General features: G+C 39.2%; 1 protein-coding gene across 3 annotated transcripts in view; it reads right to left on the bottom strand.

The window, feature by feature from the left end:
• The window catches only part of LOC126203182 (vacuole membrane protein 1), a 95055-nt gene that overhangs the window by 41404 nt on the left and 31154 nt on the right, over positions 1-22497 (bottom strand). For all 3 annotated transcript variants that reach the window (XM_049937424.1, XM_049937422.1, XM_049937423.1), the window contains one exon: positions 16530-16750. In XM_049937424.1, coding sequence (XP_049793381.1) covers positions 16530-16729 — 200 coding nt within the window. In that variant the 5' untranslated portion in view covers positions 16730-16750. The remainder of the gene's footprint in view (positions 1-16529; positions 16751-22497) is intronic.

The following is a 22497-nucleotide window of genomic DNA, read 5'->3' as shown; positions in this document are numbered from 1 at the left end:
CTTCAGAATTTGAAAGAGAGTATTCCAGTCAACATTGTCAAAAGCTTTCTCTAAGTCTACAAATGCTAGAAACATAGGTTTGCCTTTCCCTTATCTTTCTTCTAAGATACGTCATAGGGTCAGTATTGCCTCACGTGTTCCAATATTTCTGTGGAGTCCAAACTGATCTTCCCTGAGGTCGGCTTCTACCAGTTTTTCCATTCGTCCGTAAAGAATTCGCGTTAGTATTTTGCAGCCGTGACTTATTAAGCTGATAGTTCGGTAATTTTCACATCTGTCAACACCTGCTTTCTTTGGGATTGGAATTATTATATTCTTCTTGAAGTCTGAGGGTATTTCGCCTGTCTCATACATCTTGCTCACCAGATGGTAGAGTTTTGTCAGGAATGGCTCTCCCAAGGCCGTCAGTAGTTCTGATGGAATGTTGTCTATTCCCGGGGGCCTTGTTTCGACTCAGGTCTTTCAGTGCTCTGTCAAACTCTTCACGCAGTATCACATCTCCCATTTCATCTTCATCTACATCCTCTTCCATTTCCATTATATTCTCCTGAAGTACATCGCCCTTGTATAGACCCTCTATATACTCCTTCCACCTTTCTGCTTTCCCCTCTTTGCTTAGAACTGGGTTTCCATCTGAGCTCTTGATATGTTTGTCTGAATTATTTAAGGCATTTGTGATCGAGTTATTACTTTTTATGGATCATTTTATATACAAAAATTTCATTTTAGCATTTAATAACTCGTGAACTAAATCTTGTAACAAAGGAACACTTTCACTCATTCACTCACCTAATTTTTGTCTTTAAATCAATGTGACTGGTTTCTCTGTCACTGGTTTTGTTTAGTTTTTATTTAGAACTGCCCTTCTTTCATATTTTCTTTATTCAGTTAGTTCAGTCATGGTGACTATGACTATCCTCAGCTATTCGTTCAAACTGTTGGGTTTTACCCAACATGCGGCCTGTGTCTCCTGCTAGTTGACCTGCAGACAGGATTTCTTATACAAGATACAATCATTGCACATGAAAGGTCCCACTACTTTGTGCCTGTTGACAACAGAGAATCAGGTCTTTACGTGGGTGGGAAAGGTCTAGTGGTCCCAGGGGTTTAAAATGCAGCAAGAAGCATCCCTAACACAACCGCCCCAGCCCTGATTTGTTGTAGTCAAAGTGTTAAAGATAGGAATGTAACTCACTTTCAGAGGAAGAATAAAACCCCGGAAGAAGTGGAAGAATAAAAACCTGTACCACCATTCTTTTTTCATTAGCTAGTGTTGAGGGACAGAATCCTTATGGTCTTGCCTTCATGAGAGGGTTATATGAAGGAGTGGTCCTAAAAACATGAAATGGGGTACAACAGAAAAAAGGGTTAATTGCATTTAAAAGTAACTAAAAACTGGTTGAAAGAGGGACGACTAGGTGGGCTGAGGGCTCTCAGGGCCCTGCATGTGGTGGAAGACCGCAACCCCAGCCAATCGCCTCTGCCATGAAAGCAGTTTAAAGGCCTTTTTGGCCTAAAGCTTTCTTGTTCGACAGTCTTTTTGTTGTGCCTATCAGTGATTCAGTATTTGCGCTGTATGGTGAGTAGCAATTATCCTTTTAATAATATTGTCATCTAACTGCAATTGATCATTTTTTTAAAGCAATTTTCTACCTGAATATTTAAATATGGGTGAAAGGTAGAAATGCGTACTGGTATAAATAAAAATACATAATGTGACAGGTTATTGTATTTCTTAAAGTAAAGGGGATACCAGTTCCAGTGGTGTGGCAGATCACATTGGAGACGTCTTTGAAAATCTTGTCCATATAAAGTAATGGAGAGGGGACAGAGGTGATGGTTGAGGTATATAATTGCCGTCTGGGCCTTTGGAGAGCCCATCGTGGCAACTGGTCCACCGGGTGTTGATGAGGAAGAGAGAGTATCACAGGAAAGTGATCACGGTCACAAACATCATCATATAGCAACTGTTGTGGTGAAGCTGCAAGATAGGAGAAAAAGATCATAAGGCCAATAGCTGAAAAGGTATCATGAGCTACACTAAAGTGGGCAGGGGTACTATAATTGAAGAAACAAAGATGAAGATTTTCTAAGAAAGCTGGTCAATCAGAAGGCTCATGCCACATGGTACATCCTTGTAAGTCGTGGTGTCTGTTAAAATTCCTAAGAATGATAAGAAGTGGTGGTGGGAGTTGGAGGGGGTAGGGGGTGGGGGGTGGGGGAGTGAGTGAGTTTGATTGACTAAGGTCCTTAATTCAAGGTGGGTAAACAGGGTGTGTACGGGGACAAGGAAAAAAAATTCCCGGATATCCCGTTTAAAAAATATGCTTTTCCCCAGGCGAAAATAGACTTTTTCTGTGCTAAGTGACAGTAGGTTTTCCGTAGATTTTCCCTCGGAACTGTAAAACTTATCAATCCTTTGAATGGTTAATGTTTTATACAATCGCGTAGAACTTCCCGGGAAAAAAAAAGAAAAGGCGGGGCAGAGAAGCTTTGGAGAGACTAAAGAAAAAAGGAGAGATGTTTTGGAAAGACCTCCTTTGATTTGCAGCAACAGCAACATATACGCTGCATATTTTCGTATTACGAAAGTATAAATTCGAATTGCACCAAACACAGCGCGTTAGTTTCCGCAGCGTTGAAACCGAGGTTGCGATGTCCCTTTGTAAGCAAGTCATATCTCAAGCCACGAGATCTCGCCAGCCGATCACAGCAGCTATTCAGAGCATAGGACAAGTGTTCTAGTAAGCCAATAGCAAGATCACTGGTTACATAGCGCAAACACGCAAGAGGAAAAGTTAACGGTTTACATTAATGTACACAGTACCGTATATCTACAAGAAAAGCTAAGCTTTCACATATAATTTTGGTCTCTAAGATTAACACGCTACAACAGAAGCTAAGCTTTCCCACGTAATATTGATTTTTTTTTTTTTGCGTGTGTTATACTTTAAGATACATCACACAAATGTCCCAGTATATTTAAAATTCTGATATAAATGTTTCGGCTCGAAATTCTTGTAAGTGGCTGGTCCTCCAACAGTTCAGTTTCGAACGCTCTGTGATTTAGATATCCATCCCACTTTCTCACACGTAACATCATTCGTCTTGCGTAAAAAGAAATTTACTTTGAAAGTAACGCTTTTCTAACCACCGTTCGCAATACTATCTGGAGACTGTTAGAAATAGGTTCGATTTACCAGTTGCCTAAGAGAGACAGAAAACAGGCATTATTGTGCGTGTGCAACTGTAGTGGTGTAGGAAGCCCGCATGTTCGTGTATAAAGCACTAACAGAGCTTACATTACACCATAAAAGAAACAGGGCATCAGAGGATACTCATAGAGCATCGAAATTTCGTAAACCATTCTAAACTGCATAATTCGGCTTGAAGTGCAAATTGGCTTTTTCCAGATTCACAATGAAGTAGGTCCCATCTGATATTAAGCTTTTCAGTGTGGTTTTTGGGATGTAAATTTTCTTGGAGTACCAGTACTCTTGCGATCTCATTTTGGTTCTTTATTATGGCATAATGCCATATATGGCAGAAGGTGATAACGTGCACTTGAAATTCAGCGAACAGTTGGAACTAGGCAATACTGTAGAATGAAACACTTCGTTTCAAATAAAATGATTGCCTCAGCGGAAAGATTAATAAAGCCAAATTTCTTTAGCAAACTTCACTGTTCTGCAAGGCGATTAATGCTTGACTGCTACTAACTTGGAAATAAAGTAAAATCAGAAAACTGAAATTAATAATATATTTTTGCCCTCCGTAATTATGTGAACGTATTTTAATTCGCTTGATAGCTCCCGGACACAGAAATCCGTTTTGTTTTCATTTGACGTGGGAGCTGTACACGAAGAGAAGCAGTGAAATCACTTAACGTAAACACGGGTCACGTGGAGGTTAGCCTCCTCCCCACTAGAACTCAGACAACTCTGTGCAAGCGTGAATCTGGCAGGCAGGGCGCGGGAGAAAAATTTTTCTCGTTTGCATCTGGCTGCTTGCTGCAACTACCGATACAGCTAACAGCCAAACTTCAAGAAGCGGTAGAAGGTACTGCTTATACGCTGGTCAAATGCGCATGCGCAACAGACCGCTGGCAACTGGTCAACCGAACCTAAGGTGAACAGTTGTGACGTCATACTCATAGCAAGCAGTTTATTGTTACGAAGAATTACAGTCTGCGCCCTACGGCCTTTGACATATTTTTGCTATTTGCAGGCGTTTGTGCGTGCACGGTGTTTTGTTGTTGTAAATTGCACATTTCCTTTGCCACTAAAGTTTTATTTTTTTCCCTCTCGTTTATATTTTATTGCTGCAGTATCGTTCTCGAGTAGCAGGATACAATAACATTCTTTGCTAGAGAATCAATTCTACAGTCAAAATTACAAAATTTTAACTGAAAGCTAAAACAATGAAAAATTCCCGGGTTTTTCCCGGTTTTCTCCCGGATGAAAAAATTCCCAGATTTCCCGGTTGTCCCGGGTCGTATACACCCTGGTACATCTACATCTACATCTATACTCCGCGAGCCACCTTACGGTGTGTGGCGGAGGGTACTTATTGTACCACTATCTGATCCCCCCTTCCCTGTTCCATACACGAATTGCTCGGATCTTTTCGTTGTGATCATTACGCGAGATATATGTGGGCGGTAGTAATATGTTGCCCATCTCTTCCCGGAATGTGCTCTCTCGTAATTTCGATAATAAACCTCTCCGTATTGCGTAACGCCTTTCTTGAAGTGTCCGCCACTGGAGCTTGTTCAGCATCTCCGTAACGCTCTCGCGCTGACTAAATGTCCCCATGACGAATCGCGCTGCTTTTCGCTGGATCATGTCTATCTCTTCTATTAATCCAACCTGGTAAGGGTCCCATACTGATGAGCAATACTCAAGAATCGGACGAACAAGCGTTTTGTAAGCTACTTCTTTCGTCGATGAGTCACATTTTCTTAGAATTCTTCCTATGAATCTCAACCTGGCGCCTGCTTTTCCCACTATTTGTTTTATGTGATCATTCCACTTCAGATCGCTCCGGATAGTAACTCCTAAGTATTTTACGGTCGTTACCGCTTCCAATGATTTACCACCTATGGCATAATCGTACTGGAATGGATTTCTGCCCCTATGTATGCGCATTATATTACATTTATCTACGTTTAGGGAAAGCTGCCAGCTGTCGCACCATTCATTAATCCTCTGCAGGTCTTCCTGGAGTACGTACGAGTCTTCTGATGTTGCTATTTTCTTGTAGACAACCGTGTCATCTGCAAATAGCCTCACGGAGCTACCGATGTTGTCAACTAAGTCATTTATGTATATTGTAAACAATAAAGGTCCTATCACGCTTCCTTGCGGTACTCCCGAAATTACCTCTACATCTGCAGATTTTGAACCGTTAAGAATGACATGTTGTGTTCTTTCTTCTAGGAAATCCTGAATCCAATCACAAACCTGGTCCGATATTCCGTAAGCTCGTATTTTTTTCACTAAACGTAAGTGCGGAACCGTATCAAATGCCTTCCTGAAGTCCAGGAATACGGCATCAATCTGCTCGCCTGTGTCTACGGCACTGTGAATTTCTTGGACAAATAGGGCGAGCTGAGTTTCACATGATCTCTGTTTGCGGAATCCATGTTGGTTATGATGAAGGAGATTTGTATTATCTAAGAACGTCATAATACGAGAACATAAAACATGTTCCATTATTCTAAAACAGATTGACGTAAGCGAAATAGGCCTATAATTATTCGCATCTGATTTATGACCCTTCTTGAAAATGGGAACGACCTCCGCTTTCTTCCAGTCGCTAGGTACTTTACGTTCTTCCAGAGATCTACGATAAATTGCTGATAGAAAGGGGGCAAGTTCTTTAGCATAATCACTGTAGAATCTTACGGGTATCTCGTCTGGTCCGGATGCTTTTCCGCTACTAAGTGATAGCAGTTGTTTTTCAATTCCGATATCGTTTATTTCAATATTTTCCATTTTGGCGTCCGTGCGACGGCTGAAGTCAGGGACCGTGTTACGATTTTCCGCAGTGAAACAGTTTCGGAACACTGAATTCAGTATTTCTGCCTTTCTTCGGTCGTCCTCTGTTTCGGTGCCATCGTGGTCAACGAGTGACTGAATAGGGGATTTAGATCCGCTTACCGATTTTACATATGACCAAAACTTTTTAGGGTTCTTGTTTAGATTGTTTGCCAATGTTTTATGTTCGAATTCGTTGAATGCTTCTCTCATTGCTCTCTTTACGCTCTTTTTCGCTTCGTTCAGCTTTTCCTTATCAGCTATGATTCGACTACTCTTAAACCTATGATGAAGCTTTCTTTGTTTCCGTAGTACCTTTCGTACATGATTGTTATACCACGGTGGATCTTTCCCCTCGCTTTGGACCTTAGTCGGTACGAACTTATCTAAGGCGTACTGGACGATGTTTCTGAATTTTTTCCATTTTTGTTCCACATCCTCTTCCTCAGAAATGAACGTTTGATGGTGGTCACTCAGATATTCTGCGATTTGTGCCCTATCACTCTTGTTAAGCAAATATATTTTCCTTCCTTTCTTGGCATTTCTTATTACACTTGTAGTCATTGTTGCAACCACTGACTTATGATCACTGATACCCTCTTCTACATTCACGGAGTCGAAAAGTTCCGGTCTATTTGTTGCTATGAGGTCTAAAACGTTAGCTTCACGAGTTGGTTCTCTAACTATCTGCTCGAAGTAATTCTCGGACAAGGCAGTCAGGATAATGTCACAAGAGTCTCTGTCCCTGGCTCCAGTTCTGATTGTGTGACTATCCCATTCTATACCTGGTAGATTGAAGTCTCCCCCTATTACAATAGTATGATCACGAAACTTCTTCACGACGTTCTGCAGGTTCTCTCTGAGGCGCTCAACTACTACGGTTGCTGATGCAGGTGGTCTATAGAAGCATCCGACTATCATGTCTGACCCACCTTTGATACTTAACCCAGATTATTTCACATTCGCATTCGCTAATAACTTCACTGGATATTACTGAATTCTTTACTGCTATAAATACTCCTCCACCATTGGCGTTTATCCTATCCTTGCGGTATATATTCCATTCTGTGTCTAGGATTTCGTTACTGTTCACTTCCGGTTTTAACCAACTTTCCGTTCCTAATACTATATGCGCACTATTTCCTTCAATAAGCGATACTAATTCAGGAACCTTGCCCTGGATACTCCTGCAGTTTACCAATATTACGTTAACTTTTCCTGTTTTTGGTCTCTGAGGACAGACGTTCTTTATCAACGATGATGATGTTCTCTCTGGTAAGCCGTCAGGTATTTTATCGTTTCGCCCAAGGGGGGGGTCCCTCTAACCTAAAAAACCCCCGTGTGCACGCCACACGTACTCTGCTACCCTAGTAGCTGCTTCCGGTGTGTAGTGCACGCCTGACCTGTCTAGGGGGGCCCTACAGTTCTCCACCCAATAACGGAGGTCGATGAATTTGCAACCATTATAGTCGCAGAGTCGTCTGAGCCTCTGGTTTAGACCCTCCACACGGCTCCAAACCAGAGGACCGCGATCGACTCTGGGCACTATGCTGCAGATATTAAGCTCAGCTTGCACTCCGCGTGCGATGCTGGTTGTCTTCACCAAATCAGCCAGCCGCCGGAAGGAACCAAGGATGGCCTCAGAACCCAAGCGGCAGGCGTCATTCGTTCCGACATGTGCTACTATCTGCAGCCGGTCACACCCAGTGCGTTCAATAGCTGCCGGAAGGGCCTCCTCCACATTACGGACGAGACCCCCCGGCAAGCACACCGAGTGCACACTGGCGTTCTTCCCCGACCTACCCGCTATTTTCCTGAGGGGCTCCATAACCCGCCTAACGTTGGAGCTCCCTATAACTAATAGCCTGAACAGATGAATATAAACAACAGAAATAATTCAAACTTTCTGAACTATGCTTGCACCACATTTTGCTTTCTCTTGCCAACATCAGGCTTCAAGTGCAACCCACACCATCTCCTTTCTTCACTGTATGCCCCGATTACTTTCCTCACTAACACATTACATCTACATAAGAAATCTGCTATTCACACATAAGTGCATGGCAGAGGGTCCTTCAAAGCATCTTCAGACCGTTTATCATTCCAAACCAACTGTGTGCGAGAGAAATAAACACTTATCTTTCTGTATGTTGTCTGATTTCTCTTATTTTTATTATGATGACCATTTTTCCTTGTACAGGTTGGAGACAATAGAGGCATAATCCATATCACTTCAGGCAGGTGGGTTACCTTTATAGTCTCTGATGCTATTGAATTTAGCATATGTTAAAATTCAGGAGTAAGTAAAAAACATGCATTTTTTTGTTTGTCCCAAAAAAAAAAAAAATCCTGTTGTTGCAAATTATTAAGTCTGAACAATACAATTTCATTTAAAATGGTCTATTTCTTAGGATACAGATTTGGCACTTAACTGGAAAAAATGAACTTCGAGGAGATTCTATATACACAAAACATACTTCATGAAAATACCAAGGAATACTACATTGAACGATAAAAACATTTTTCCTTTTTTACAACACTTCCTCCAAAAGGATAAATAAAACAGTCATATGAAAACAAAGAGTTACTGTTTGACTTCCTTCACACCAATTTCTGCATGCAGCAAGTTAAATCAAACTCGCTCAAGTGGCTTTGTCCATTTATATGTTCTACCAAAATTTCACCATTCAGAAATCTTTCACGAATATAGAAGTGTCGGACCTCTGTGTGTTTTGACAGATGATGATATTCAGGGTTTTTTCCCAATTTTAATGCACTGGCATTGTCAATATAAAGTGTTGGAGGTTGTTCCGGCATTTCAACTAAGTCATTTAGTAAACGACGTAACCAAATTACTTCTTTGGCTCCTTCACTTGCTGAAATGATTTCTGCTTCAGTTGTAGATGTAGCCACTACCTTCTGCAACTAACTTGTCCATGATATTGCCCCTCTGTGGTACTTTGCCACAATACCAGTTGTTGAACGTCTTGTCTGCTTGTCTCCAGCAAAATCAGCATCACTGTAAATTCTCAGATTTTCTTCTCTATCATAGATAATGCCATAATTTAATGTACCATGCAGATACCGAAATATGCGTTTAACTCGGCTCCAGTCTGAAGCAGTTAGTTTTCTCATAGCTCAAGCACCTTTATTGACAGCAAAACTTATGTCTGGACAAGTTGCTATTGAGAGATACATAAGACATCCAGTTGCCTCGCTATAGGGAATGGAGGACGAAATTGCTTCTGTTTCATTCTGATCATTTTCTTCATATCCAATGGGAGTTGAATTCATGTTACATTCTGCCATTCGAAATCTTTCCAGTATTTCTTTCGTGTACTTTTCTAGACTTATCATAATTGCTCCATTTTAATTCTGTTTTATTTTTATGCCAAGAAAACTGTCAAGAGTCCCTAATGTTATATCAAATTCACATTGTAAAGTGTTCAGAAATGCTGTTATTTCTTCTTCGTCACTGCCAACAATTAAGCCGTCATCAACGTAAATAGCTACATAAAGTCTTTTTTCATTGCATTTGCCATAAAACAAACAAGGATCTGCAGCACTGTTCCAAAAACCTGCTTTCTCCATAACACCCATAAACCGTTTGTTCCAGCAGCGTGGTGCTTGTTTTAGTCCATAGAGACTCCGTTTCAGGAGACACACTCGATGCGAACTATCTTCAAAGCCTTCTGGTCATTCCATGTATACTTCATCTTTAAGTATTCCGTTTAAAAATGCCGTCTTCACATAAAACTGTTTCAACACCAGTTTTTTTTAAAGCAGCTACCGCTAGCAAAACTCTAATGGTGTCATAACGTGCAACAGGGCTAAATGTATCTTCATAATCTATTCCTGCTTGTTGAATATATCCTTTAGCAACTAATCGGGCTTTGAAGCGAGTGTTTCGATCAGCTGAAACTTTTCGACGTAGAACCCAACGATTTTGTAATACTTTGGCATTTATAGGATGTTCAACTAACACCCAAGTATTGTTTCTCTTTAGTGATTCTAGTTCTTCATTGATAGCTTGCATCCAATTTGCTTTCTTATTCGACTGTAATACATCAGAAAAATAGTTTAGATCTTTTTGTTCGCCAGCAGTAAGTTTTGAAAACGCCAAGAACTCACCATTTTCTATCCAGGCTGGTTTTCTTCATTTCTTCTGTTCTCCAGTTCATCTACGTTAGAAGATTCTGATGCTTTGGCTTTCCGGAATTCTGCTGATTTTTGTTATTGCCATCTGATCCTAACTTCCTCCAGGTTCAAGACCGTTAAGGTTTTCTTCACTTTGGCTTCCTCCAGAGCAGACTGACGAGGAATGTCTAAGGTAATGTGATCACTGTAGGAGCTACACACTATCTCTGGTTTAAATTTTGTATCATGACTCAAGACAACTTTCCTTTTGGAAGGAACCCAGACCCAAAATCCATATTTGTCATTGACATACCAAACGAGTTGTCCAAAAACAGCTTTGTCATCAAATTTTGAACGGAATTGTTTGCTTATATGAACATAGCAACCTGTGCCAAAAATTCTGAGATGATCAAGTTTTCACATTGATGGTTTGTACCAGAACTCATATGGAAATTTGTCTGGAACTGAAGACCTTCCAGTACGATTTAAAATAGAGATGGCTGTATTGCCTGCTTCTGTCCACAGTCCTCTTGGTAGCTTACTTGTGTTTAGCATCGAACATGCGGCTTCAACAATTGTTCTGTTTTCACGTTCGGCCACACAGCTTTGTTCAGGAGTATACGGTGGAGAAGTCAGTAATTCTAATCCTTTATCCATGAGTAATTTCTTAATGAAGTAGTTGTTAAATTCCTTGCCTCCATCACATCGAAATTGTTTAACAACATGTCGTCTGGTTTGTGCTTCATTTAAAAACTGCTTAAGCATATCGTACACTTCACGTTTGTGCTTAAGAAAGAAAATTCGACGAAATTTACTGAAATCATCTATAAAACATACATAATATCGAGCACCTCCAAACGACACTGTACTCATTGGTCCATTGACATCTTCCTTTTTCGTGAGTTATACGCAACCAATGCAGTTACATCCATTGTACTTTGTTCACGCAGTTCAATAGCACAAAGTTTTTCAATAAGGAAGGTCAAATTCTGGTTTTCAGCCGGTATTATGTCCCAGAGATCTTTAAAATTATCATATTCCTTTCCCAGAGTAGATAAAATTCGACCATTTAATATTCTTTCAGACAACGTATTCTCTTCATGTTTCATTAATTCATCATTTAAATTTACAAATAGCTTTTGTAACTTAGCAACATGTGAGCTAATATCTTCTGCTTAGTCACATTTGAAACGGAAGAATGTTTCAATTAACACGTTCAAGCGTTGCATGCTACTACATTCAAATCTCACATGCAGTTTGTTCCATATTTCTTTCGGGTTTCTGCATGTCAATACAAGTTCAGCTACTGCTTTGCTTAGCGCACTTGCTATCAAACTTGCCGCTTTCACGTCATTCTTTTGCCATTCTGCATACGCTGCCTTCTGTTCACTTTTTGGTTCCCGAGGCAGCACCGCGGGTTCACGCATACCGATAATAATGTCTTCCAGTTCATATGAATGGAGTACCATAGAGATACGCCATTTTCATTTTGCCCAATTTCAATTTTCAGGCCTTTCGAGTTTATCGATAATCACTTCATAGACTCTGTTTGCAGCCGTATTCTTACCATACAGCTAGATTCAACAACAGATAGTTTCTACCAGCACACACTGAATTGAATCAAACTTGAAAAAAACTGTATTTGTTCAGTTTCACGTAGCCTGGGCCCATAACCTGTTGCAAATTACTGAGTCTGAACAATACGGTTTCATTTAAAATGGTACATTTCTTTAGGATACATTTAACTGGGAAAAACGAACTTCAAGATCATATATACACAAAACATACTTCATGAAAATACCAAGGATTACTACATTGAACGTTAAAAACATTTTTCCTTTTTTACAACACCTGTCCCGAGATACAGGCCCCCAAAGATGACACTGTGAACACCAATTTGAAGATGCAAATTTTGGAAAAATTTTTAATAGGCTGTATCTCTGTAACAGTTCTAAATAATTGATTACAGTTTTGTTTTATTTGAAAGATAATTGCTTTATGATTACAATGGTATCCTCCGTTTGGACATATCTGTCAAAGTTCTTTTACTGTTGGCTTTGAAATTTTTTTTATAATCTACAGATTTTATTTCAAAAATGCTAATCCAGAAAAGTTAGATATTTTTCTGTTGATTAGTACCATGTCTGTAAAGGAGAGCTTATACTTTTAAATTGGATAGGTTTTATTTTAAAAAAAAATTAACTTTTAAGGGTATTGTATGTCTTCACTGAAGTTGTTTCTTAATAATTTCTTTGTTTCTATCGTCTTTGTTGCAGTTATTTCTTTCACTTTGTTGTGGTTGTTCATTGCAGGTTTCTGTATTGCAGTTGTTCAGTGCTTATTTGTTTACTGAAGAGGCTTGTAAGAAATTTGAGACCATCCAGTGTGTTCTGTGTTTTTGTGAGGAATTTGCCAGTTGACACAGTTGCAGTGAGTTTTGTGAAAAGGACTTTTTGAAATGTCTTCTGACTGGGACCACAGGAGAGTGAAGTGTGCTCACTATTTGCTTATCCATAAAAGAGTGATATATAAAACAAACAACAAAAACAGACTTTGCTCAAGTTGGGAATAAGTGTTTTCATTTGAAGACTCTGTTGTAAAGTGAAGATGTTTCCAGTGACGACTTTGTGTGTTCTAAATGTTTTGACAGAATAACAACAATGATAGTACCTGAACAAGGTAAAGCCTCCCATTGTGCAGATGATGCAGATTTTGCATCAATAGAGGAAGAATTAAATACCTTGAATTATTCAACTACAGAGGTAGGTGTTAGTCCTGTTCAGAAACCGTGGTCAGTTAAGTCATAAGCACTATGCATCAAGAAAGCACAGAGAAATTACTAAAGCTATGGATGAATACACTACAGCAAAACTGACCACACTCTTCGAAGTAGAAATTCCATATTCAGCAGAAAATGAACCAAAGCACTGTTGCACCAATTGCCAGGGATTTTTCACAAATATCAATTCAGCTGTTGAATACTGTGCATCCTACAGTGAAAAGGTGCGAGTTTTAATTATTATTCCAGAGACATTTTCAAAGAAAGCAATTTTGAACCACATTCCATCAGTATCAAAGTAAATGGTAGACAAATCAGGAAAGGTGAGCTCTGTAAAAGGAGTCTTTGGAAGACCAGATCCCTATTATGGTCAACCTGTAGAAGCAGCTCTAGTTCAAAAAGTGCAGATTTCTTCTGGAAGATAAATGGGATTGTTCTCGCCTGAGTGCCAGCAAGGACACTATAACAGTTGAAGGTCAAAAACTTGTGAAAGTGAAGAGTTACATGACACAGCATTAAAGAATTTTCTGCAATTTATAAGAGCTACTATACAACTTCACATATTGGAAGACCAAATTTTATGCACTACGACCTAAGTGGGTAGTTTCATACCCACCTAGAGATGTCTGTATGTCAGTACTGCGCGTATTTCGAATTTTGTGTGGTAACTGTGAAGAACTTACAGGAGCATGTGACATATGACACAATGGTTGGCGTGTCAAGTCAATAGTAGTCTGTGACATAAAGGGAGATGATGATAAGGATTATGTTTGGTTTGTGGGACACTCAACTGTGCTGTTATCATTGCCTGTGCAAATTCCCAAACTTTGCTCAGTCCAATCTCGCCACTTTCATGAATGACGATGAAATGATGAGAACAACACAAACACCCAGTCGTCTTGAGGCAGGTGAAAATCCCTGACCCCGCTGGGAATCGAACCTGGGACCCCATGTTCAGGAAGCGATAAAGGGAGAGACTTGTTTGTTTCAAGTATGTGGTGACTGCCCTGGAAAGGGAGGACTGTCTTTACAGACACTTGGCCTGGAAGTCATAGCAGATAACTATGGAGAAATTACATATGCGACACGGGAGGAAAATAAACTAATTAAGAAAACTGTTGCCTTTGACAGTTTCATTGATGAACTTTGTAAATGGTCAGTGAAAGCAGTATCACACCACCATCTGAAGAAATTGCAACAACACATTGCAGAAGTGAATGGACTCTACTTAAATCTACCGCACTACGCTACATTGCTAATCCTCTACACTTCATGAAATTTGGCATCAGGGTCGCAAGCACACCTTCAGTTGCGCACTTTTTAGGAGCTTTTTTGCACGCGCAACTGGCATCACGCAATTGCCTTACAGGCCAATAACATACAGATCTGATTAACGATGTGATGGTTCTCAGTGTGCACATCTAGCACATACCACTCAACTACAAGTTTATGTCAGTGCCACCAAGTGGTACCAAACGGTAGCAGACTTTTATCCCAGTTTGCTTGGCATAAATCCCTCTAGATGGTAGCACACTTTGCAGACTTGCCAATTCACTCACTATATAGTAAAATTAGATCAGACATCAGCACATGTTCTAGTTATCCTGATAGAAAAATCAATTTTTTGGAATTCTAAATGAGATGTAGTATACTGTAGTTTATTAAGTTCTGGATTTTTGTCATATAGTAATTAGTTTCAGGCGCTGAGAGCCATAAAGCACATCATCATCGATTGTGAGACTGTAGCATTTACTCATGCTTCAGACGTCTGTTGATCTTATGGCGAGTCAGGTTTATCTGTGCTGTAGGTCCACATTGCATATATGAATGTTCACAAAAAGCTGTTTGACTGGTTTCTCTAATATTCACTTAAATGTGTGATAGATGACGGTGTGCTTTTGGCCTTTATGGTTCTCAGTGCCTCATTTGTGTTCTAGCCAAATTACCATATTAGTAGATGGTATAACCTGAATTTAATCATTTCCCCAAATGGCAGTTTGTGTTTGGACTTTGTTGTTTACTGTGCAGGGACTGGCTTTCATATGCAGTGCCAACATGAACTCTGTTGAATCTGTTTCAAGTGTTAACAGAAAACAAAATTACCTGTAAAAGTTAGCCACAAAGGAACTAAGGACTCTCATACCACATCTGTTGACTGAGAAAGGGATGAAATTAAATAAGTGTGCCTACAAGCAAAAATTTAACATATAAGTGTGTAATAAGTGTAAGTTGTTGTTTGGATGCAACATAAGAATTTTCAGGCGGGAAGTTACTTTGTTAACAAGTACACGTGTTAGAGATCTTAAACAATTATCCAAAAAAATAAAATAAAAATGCACACAAACTCCCACTAACACAAAATGTGAAGCAGAGAGGAGCAAAAGCTTTAACATTATTTCGTTCTTGCCCTAAACTGCATTTAATTTTGCACAAAACATTAAAATTCAACAAAAACAATTCTTTCTTTTTTCAGACAAGTTATATAATAATAATAATAATAATAATAATAATAATAATAATAATATTATGTAATAATAAATACTATTACTACTACTACTGATCTTATTATTGTTGATGGTGGTTGTAGTTGTATAAATATCTTCATAAGCGTAACTGCTATACAGAAGATGCTATTAATTTCACACACTCATATTTATCTGAATCTAAACATTTATGAACACCCAGACTGTATACTCATGAGCCGCGGCTGCTCAAATGCCTGACCAGGTGAAGTACACACTAGGTGCTGTCAAAGAAGAACCAGATATCAGTGCAACACAAATGGAGATGGCATGCAGTACATCTCCAAGGTCAGCATGGAGAATACTTCACAAGCAACTGGTGTACCAGTATCATCTACTCCATTTTTTATTCTGTTTTAGTCTTCTGAATCTTTCATTTTCTGGCATGTCGATTTTTCAGTCCTCCTTCCACCTCTGTAACATACAATGCACTTTGCTTTTCACTCTTATTAAGTTGTGCACGGTGTTTTGGCAGTAATATCTTTCTTGCATATTACCCTGCCTCCCGCCTTTAAGATTTCCAGTTTTCAAATCTGGTCTGGTGCAGTTCCCAACAGTCAGTCTTTCCTTCTCATCCTATCCGGTAAGTCTCCCCCGACCCGGGATTCTGGATGACTTGATGAAACTCTTACCCCTTGTCCTAAGCCTCTCTAGTTCCTTTCCCTTCACCTTTCTTCCTTCACCATCAACCCTTCTGCTAAGAGGAGGAGCCATTGGCTCTGACAGCTTCCATAAGAAAAATCTTTTTTGTATTTGTGTTCTCCTGCTGCCACTTAGTAAGTAGATTTCTCATTTATTCAAAATCTGTTCATATTATTTGTAAAAAAATCATTTTTGATCAGTACTATTAATCCTAGAAAATATCTGTATGTTTGTTTGTCAGCTACTGAAGTTGTGTTGAAGAATAGGAACAAACAAGTACTATGCACACATTAAGAAAATTAAAATTTACAGAATACAATGTTTCAATTTTTGAAATGAAAGTCAATATTAGGTCTATTTGTTTATAATTTAAATAAATATTGGAAATCACAGATAAAATGTTTTACTTACTTTGAACCGTAATACTGGAGATCAACTATCAATTCCTGAAGAAAATACTTTGATGTCCTAAAAGGCTGCCGCCAAAGTACTAATTTTTTTCTATCTAGTACTTCCTCTTCTTTACTCGTAAAAACCTCTCTAAGGGAGGTACTGTCACCATTTGAATGCCTGGTTGATCCTTCGGGTTTCCTTTTAAGTGTTGTAGGCATAGTGTTATTCAGTCTCTGCAACTGAATATTAAAGAAAGTCACTTTAAGGAAGACTATGCTTTGTGCAAACATGTACATGAAGAGCATATTTTTATTTTTGTGAGATAATTCAAGAATCATTTCAATACAAACTATAGGATGACGGCAGCTCTTTGCAATGCACAATAGTGCCATTACAAACAACTAGCACAAAAATATAAGCACTTACATACCTAAAATAATGAGTTCAGACATCAACATACAAAAGTGCAAGAAATAAGCCAAGTTAATATCATTCTTAAAACAGTTATGGAATCATCTACATGGAATTTTAAATTCTGCAGATTTTCAAATTTAATTATCAATTTTGCAGTGAAAAATGTTTAGTTGAACTATAGTAGATGTACCCTGCAAACCTGGATTTCTGACATAATACTATATTGCACACAACTAAGTAGTGACAGTGAAAACACTATCTCAGTAACAGGTGTAAAGAAAATCTTAGAAAGCAATTCTCTGAGAACTGATTCAGCAGCCAATCCTTTGACACTAAGATCAAGAAATAACAGTTTCTAAAGAAACACCAAGCTATCCATCATTACTGTCCATACCACAATACATTTAGCCATATCCACATCACAGAAGTACAGCTTAAAGTAAGTTAGTTTATGATATACCAGGTGTGTCTCCCAAGAGTTGTAAGGTACATTTCCTCTCCCACTTCGGCAGATACTTGCAAATTTTATGTTTGCAGTGTGTAGATGTAGTGAGCCCAGTTGTAGTTCATGGTGTTTTTTCTTTTGGGTTTACTGCAAGGTGGACTACCAATTTTCACATAATGTCCAATGTCTAAAAATGAATACACTAGTAAATGATACACAGAAGCTCACTTATCTTATGCCTACTGTTTGTACGAGGAATCCATCCTTCTCCTCTTTAGAATAAAGAGTGTAACAGTGATGCATTTATTGAACTTACAATTCTGTTTACTAAGTCTCTCTCCTAATGGAATGACTTCTAATGCTATTAGTCATTCCCTACTACCAGTACTTCACAGAACACAGAAATAGCACTCTGTTTCAGATGTTGTCATGTATACTCTAATAACAAATACTGAGTGTTCTAATTTCAGACAGAGGAGGATTGTGAGCACTGGACAAAATTTAAGCCCATTCTACCAAACAACTTGGTATAGCATGCTTCCTGGACAAGAGTGTTCAGGAATGCTCCAGAAGCAGGCCCAGCCACCTGTAGACTGAAAATGATGCTCATTGATGGATTCTTTCGCCCTCATAAAGAGTGAATAAAAGCAATGTTGAGACACACCAGGACTGAAAGATGGATGCTTGCAGTCAGGACTCATTTAGAAAAGCTTATCTCTTGACTACTGTTAGCATGTGTGTCATAATGGTACATGGGTCCATTGACATTCACCTTTAGTTACTTCAATTAGGTTCATCTGAAAAGCTCAAGATGGCATGCTTCTGCCAATGTGTGTATGTTGTTGTTGTGGTCTTCAGTCCTGAGACTGGTTTGATGCAGCTCTCCATGCTACTCTATCCTGTGCAAGCTTCATCATCTCCCAGTACCTACTGCAACCTACATCCTTCTGAATCTGCTTGGTGTATTCATCTCTTGGTCTCCCTCTACGATTTTTACCCTCCACGCTGCCCTCCAATACTAAATTGGTGATCCCTTGATGCCTCAGAACATGTCCTACCAACCGATCCCTTCTCCTAGTCAAGTTGTGCCACAAACTTCTCTTCTCCCCAATCCTCTTCAACACCACCTCATTAGTTATGTGATCTATCCATCTAATCTTCAGCATTCTTCTGTAGCACCACATTTCGAAAGCTTCTATTCTCTTCTTGTCCAAACTATTTATCGTCCATGTTTCACTTCCATACATGGCTACACTCCATACTAATACTTTCAGAAACGACTTCCTGACACTTAAATCTATACTCGATGTTAACAAATTTCTCTTCTTCAGAAAAGCTTTCCTTCCCATTGCCAGTCTACATTTTATATCCTCTCTACTTCAACCATCAGCAGTTGCAAAACTCCTTTACTACTTTAAGTGCCTCATTTCCTAATCTAATACCCTCAGCATCACCCGACTTAATTCGACTACATTCCATTATCCTCGTTTTGCTTTTGTTGATGTTCATCTTATATCCTCCTTTCAAGACACTATCCATTCCATTCAACTGCTCTTCCAAGTCCTTTGCTGTCTCCGACAGACTTACAATGTCATCGGCGAACCTCAAAGTTTTTATTTCTTCTCCATGGATTTTAATACCTACTCCGAATTTTTCTTTTGTTTCCTTCACTTGCTCAATATACAGATTGAATAACATCGGGAAGAGGCTACAACCCTGTCTCACTCCCTTCGCAACCACTGCTTCCCTTTCATGTCCCTCGACTCTTATAACTGCCATTTGGTTTCTGTACATATTGTAAATAGCCTTTCACTCCCTATATTTTACCCCTGCCACCTTCAGAATTTGAAAGAGAGTATTCCAGTCAACATTGTCAAAGCTTTCTCTAAGTCTACAAATGCTAGGAACATAGGTTTGCCTTTCCTTAATCTAGCTTCTAAGATAAGTCGTAGGGTCAGTATTGTCTCACGTGTTCCAATATTTCTACGGAATCCAAACTGATCTTCCCCTAGGTCGGCTTCTACTAGTTTTTTCATTCGTCTGTAAAGAATTCACGTTAGTATTTTGCAGCCGTGACTTATTAAACTGATAGTTCGGTAATTTTCACATCTGTCAACACCTATTTTCTTTGGGATTGGAATTATTATATTCTTCTTGAAGTCTGAGGGCATTTCGCCTGTCTCATACATCTTGCTCACCAGATGGTAGAGTTTTGTCAGGATTGGTTCTCCCAAGGCCGTCAGTAGTTCTAATGGAATGTTGTCTAGTCCCGGGGCCTTGTTTCAACTCAGGTCTTTCAGTGCTCTGTCAAACTCTTCACGCAGTATCACATCTCCCATTTCATCTTCATCTACATCCTCTTCAATTTCCAAAATATTGCCCTCAAGTACATCGCCCTTGTATAGACCCTCTTTATACTCCTTCCCCCTTTCTACTTTCCCTTCTTTGCTTAGAACTGGGTTTCCATCTGAGCTCTTAATTTTCATACAAGTGGTTCTCTTTTCTCCAAACGTCTCTCTAATTTTCCTGCAGGCAGTATCTATCTTACCCCTAGTGGTGGTGGTGGTGGTGGTGGTGGTTAGTGTTTAACGTCCCGTCGACAACGAGGTCATTCGAGACGGAGTGCAAGCTCGGGTTAGGGAAGGATTGGGAACGAAATCGGCCGTGCCCTTTCAAAGGAACCATCCCGGAATTTGCCTGAAACGATTTAGGGAAATCACGGAAAACCTAAATCAGGATGGCTGGAGACGGGATTGAACCGTCGTCCTCCCAAATGCAAGTCCAGTGTGCTGACCACTGCGCCACCTCGCTTGGTCTTACCCCTAGTGAGATAAGCCTCTACATCCTCACATTTATCCTCTAGCCATCCCTGCTTAGCCATTTTGCACTTCCTGTCGATCTCATTTTTGAGATGTTTGTATTCCTTTTTGCCTGCTTCATTTACTGCATTTTTATATTTTCTCCTTTCATCAATTAAATTCAATATTTCTTCTGTTACCCAAGGATTTCTACTAGCCCTCGTCTTTTTACCTACTTGATTCTCTGCTGCCTTCACTACTTCATCCCTCAAAGCTACCCATTCTTCTTCTACTGTATTTCTTTCCCCCATTCGTGCCATTTGTTCCCTTACACTCTCCCTGAAACTCTATACAACCTCTGGTTTAGTCTGTTTATCCAGATCCCATCTCCTTAAATTCCCACCTTTTTGCAGTTTCTTCAGTTTTAATCTACAGTTCATAACCAATAGATTGTGGTCAGAGTCCACATCTGCCCATGGAAATGTCTTACAATTTAAAACCTGATTCCTAAATCTCTGTCTTACAATTATACAATCTATCTGAAATCTGTCAATATCTCCAGGCTTCTTCCATGTATACAACCTTCTTTTATGATTCTTGAACCAAGTGTTAGCTATGATTAAGTTGTGCTCTGTGCAAAATTCTACCAGGTGGCTTCCTCTTTCATTTCTCACTGCCAATCCATATTCACCTACTATGTTTCCTTCTCTCCCTTTTCCTACTACCAAATTCCAGTCACCCATGACTATTAAATTTTCGTCTCCCTTCGCTATCTGAATAATTTCTTTTATTTCGTCATACATTTCTTCAATTTCTTCGTCATCTGCAGAGCTAGTTGGCATATAAACTTGTAGTACTGTAGTAGGTGTGGGTTTCGTGTCTATCTTGGCCACAATAATGCGTTCACTATGCTGTTCGTAGTAGCTTACCCGCGCTCCTGTTTTTTTTTCCTTCATTATTAACCCTACTTCTGTGTTACCTCTATTTAATTTTGTATTTACAACCCTGTATTCGCCTGACCAAAAGTCTTGTTCCTCGTGCCACTGAACTTGACTAATTCCCACTATATCTAACTTTAACCTATCCATTTCCCTTTTTAAATTTTCTAACCTACCTGCCCGATTAAGGGATCTGACATTCCACGCTATATGAGGTAAAAAAATCCCAGATTTTCCCTGGATTTCCCAGTTAAAACCATACTTTTCTCTGGGTGAAAATATGCATTGTCCTGGGTGAAAATGCAGTTTTTCCTGGGTGAAAATACACTTTCTCCGTGTTAAGTGACCAAACGAAACAATGTTATGCAATCTCGCCAGCCAATGACAGCAGATATTCAGAGCATAGGACACTTAGCATAGTCAGCCAGTAGGAACATTACTGTAAAGTGGTGTGACCCAACAAAAAGGAATATATATATATATATATATATATATATATATATATATATATATATATATATATATATATATATATATATATATATATGGTAGTATAGCTACAAGAGAAGCTAAGCTTTCACTTATAATATTGGTCCTTTTGTGTGTGTGTTATGTTTTAAGATATCAAACACAAATGTGCCAGTAAAAATTTAAATAGTGACATAAATGTCTGGTCTTCTGGTCTGAAATATTTCTATGTGGCTGGACCTCAACGTGCCAACTGACAATCAAATGCTCTGTGATTTAAGAAAGTTAGCACACATTTGCACACATGGCATAATTGATCTTGGATAAAAGGAAATTTACTTTGAAAGTAGTGCTTCTCAAGCCACTATTCGCAATGTTTTTACACTCGTACAAAAAAGATTGTTGTTACCAAGTTTTGCATAGTCTTTGTCCCGAAGCCTTTGACGCTTTTGCTGTAGGCATATGCTTGTGTACATACTCAGTTTTTTGTTGTAAATGCTATTTTCTTTGCAACTTAAGTTTTATTTTCATGTTTTTCTCTCATGACTTATGTTTTATTCTGTAGATGCAGGCTATACTAAAATTATTTGTTAGAGTATCAGTTCTTACCACTCAAAATTACAAAAATTTAACTGAGAACTAAAACAATGAAAAATTTCCAGAATTCTAAAAGATTCCTGGTTGTCCCGGGGCATATACATCCTCTTCTGCACACTGACAAGCAATCAAAGGCCTTCCTTTCATCAGATGGTTGTGTCACTAACAACGTGTTACAAAGAGGAGCACACACACACCTCTCTTCTATTACTGTTCTCTTCTTCAGAACAAACATCTCCAGAGGAGATCCAGATGCACAACTGCTACTTTGCCTCTGGGCCACAATGGCGTAGCACTATTTCATCACCAATTATGATGCAGAATAC

Source organism: Schistocerca nitens, chromosome 9 (genome assembly GCF_023898315.1).
Source record: "Schistocerca nitens isolate TAMUIC-IGC-003100 chromosome 9, iqSchNite1.1, whole genome shotgun sequence".
Taxonomy (NCBI): domain Eukaryota; kingdom Metazoa; phylum Arthropoda; class Insecta; order Orthoptera; family Acrididae; genus Schistocerca; species Schistocerca nitens.
Note: the sequence above shows the minus strand (reverse complement) of the source record. Positions and strands in the feature narration are given on the sequence as shown.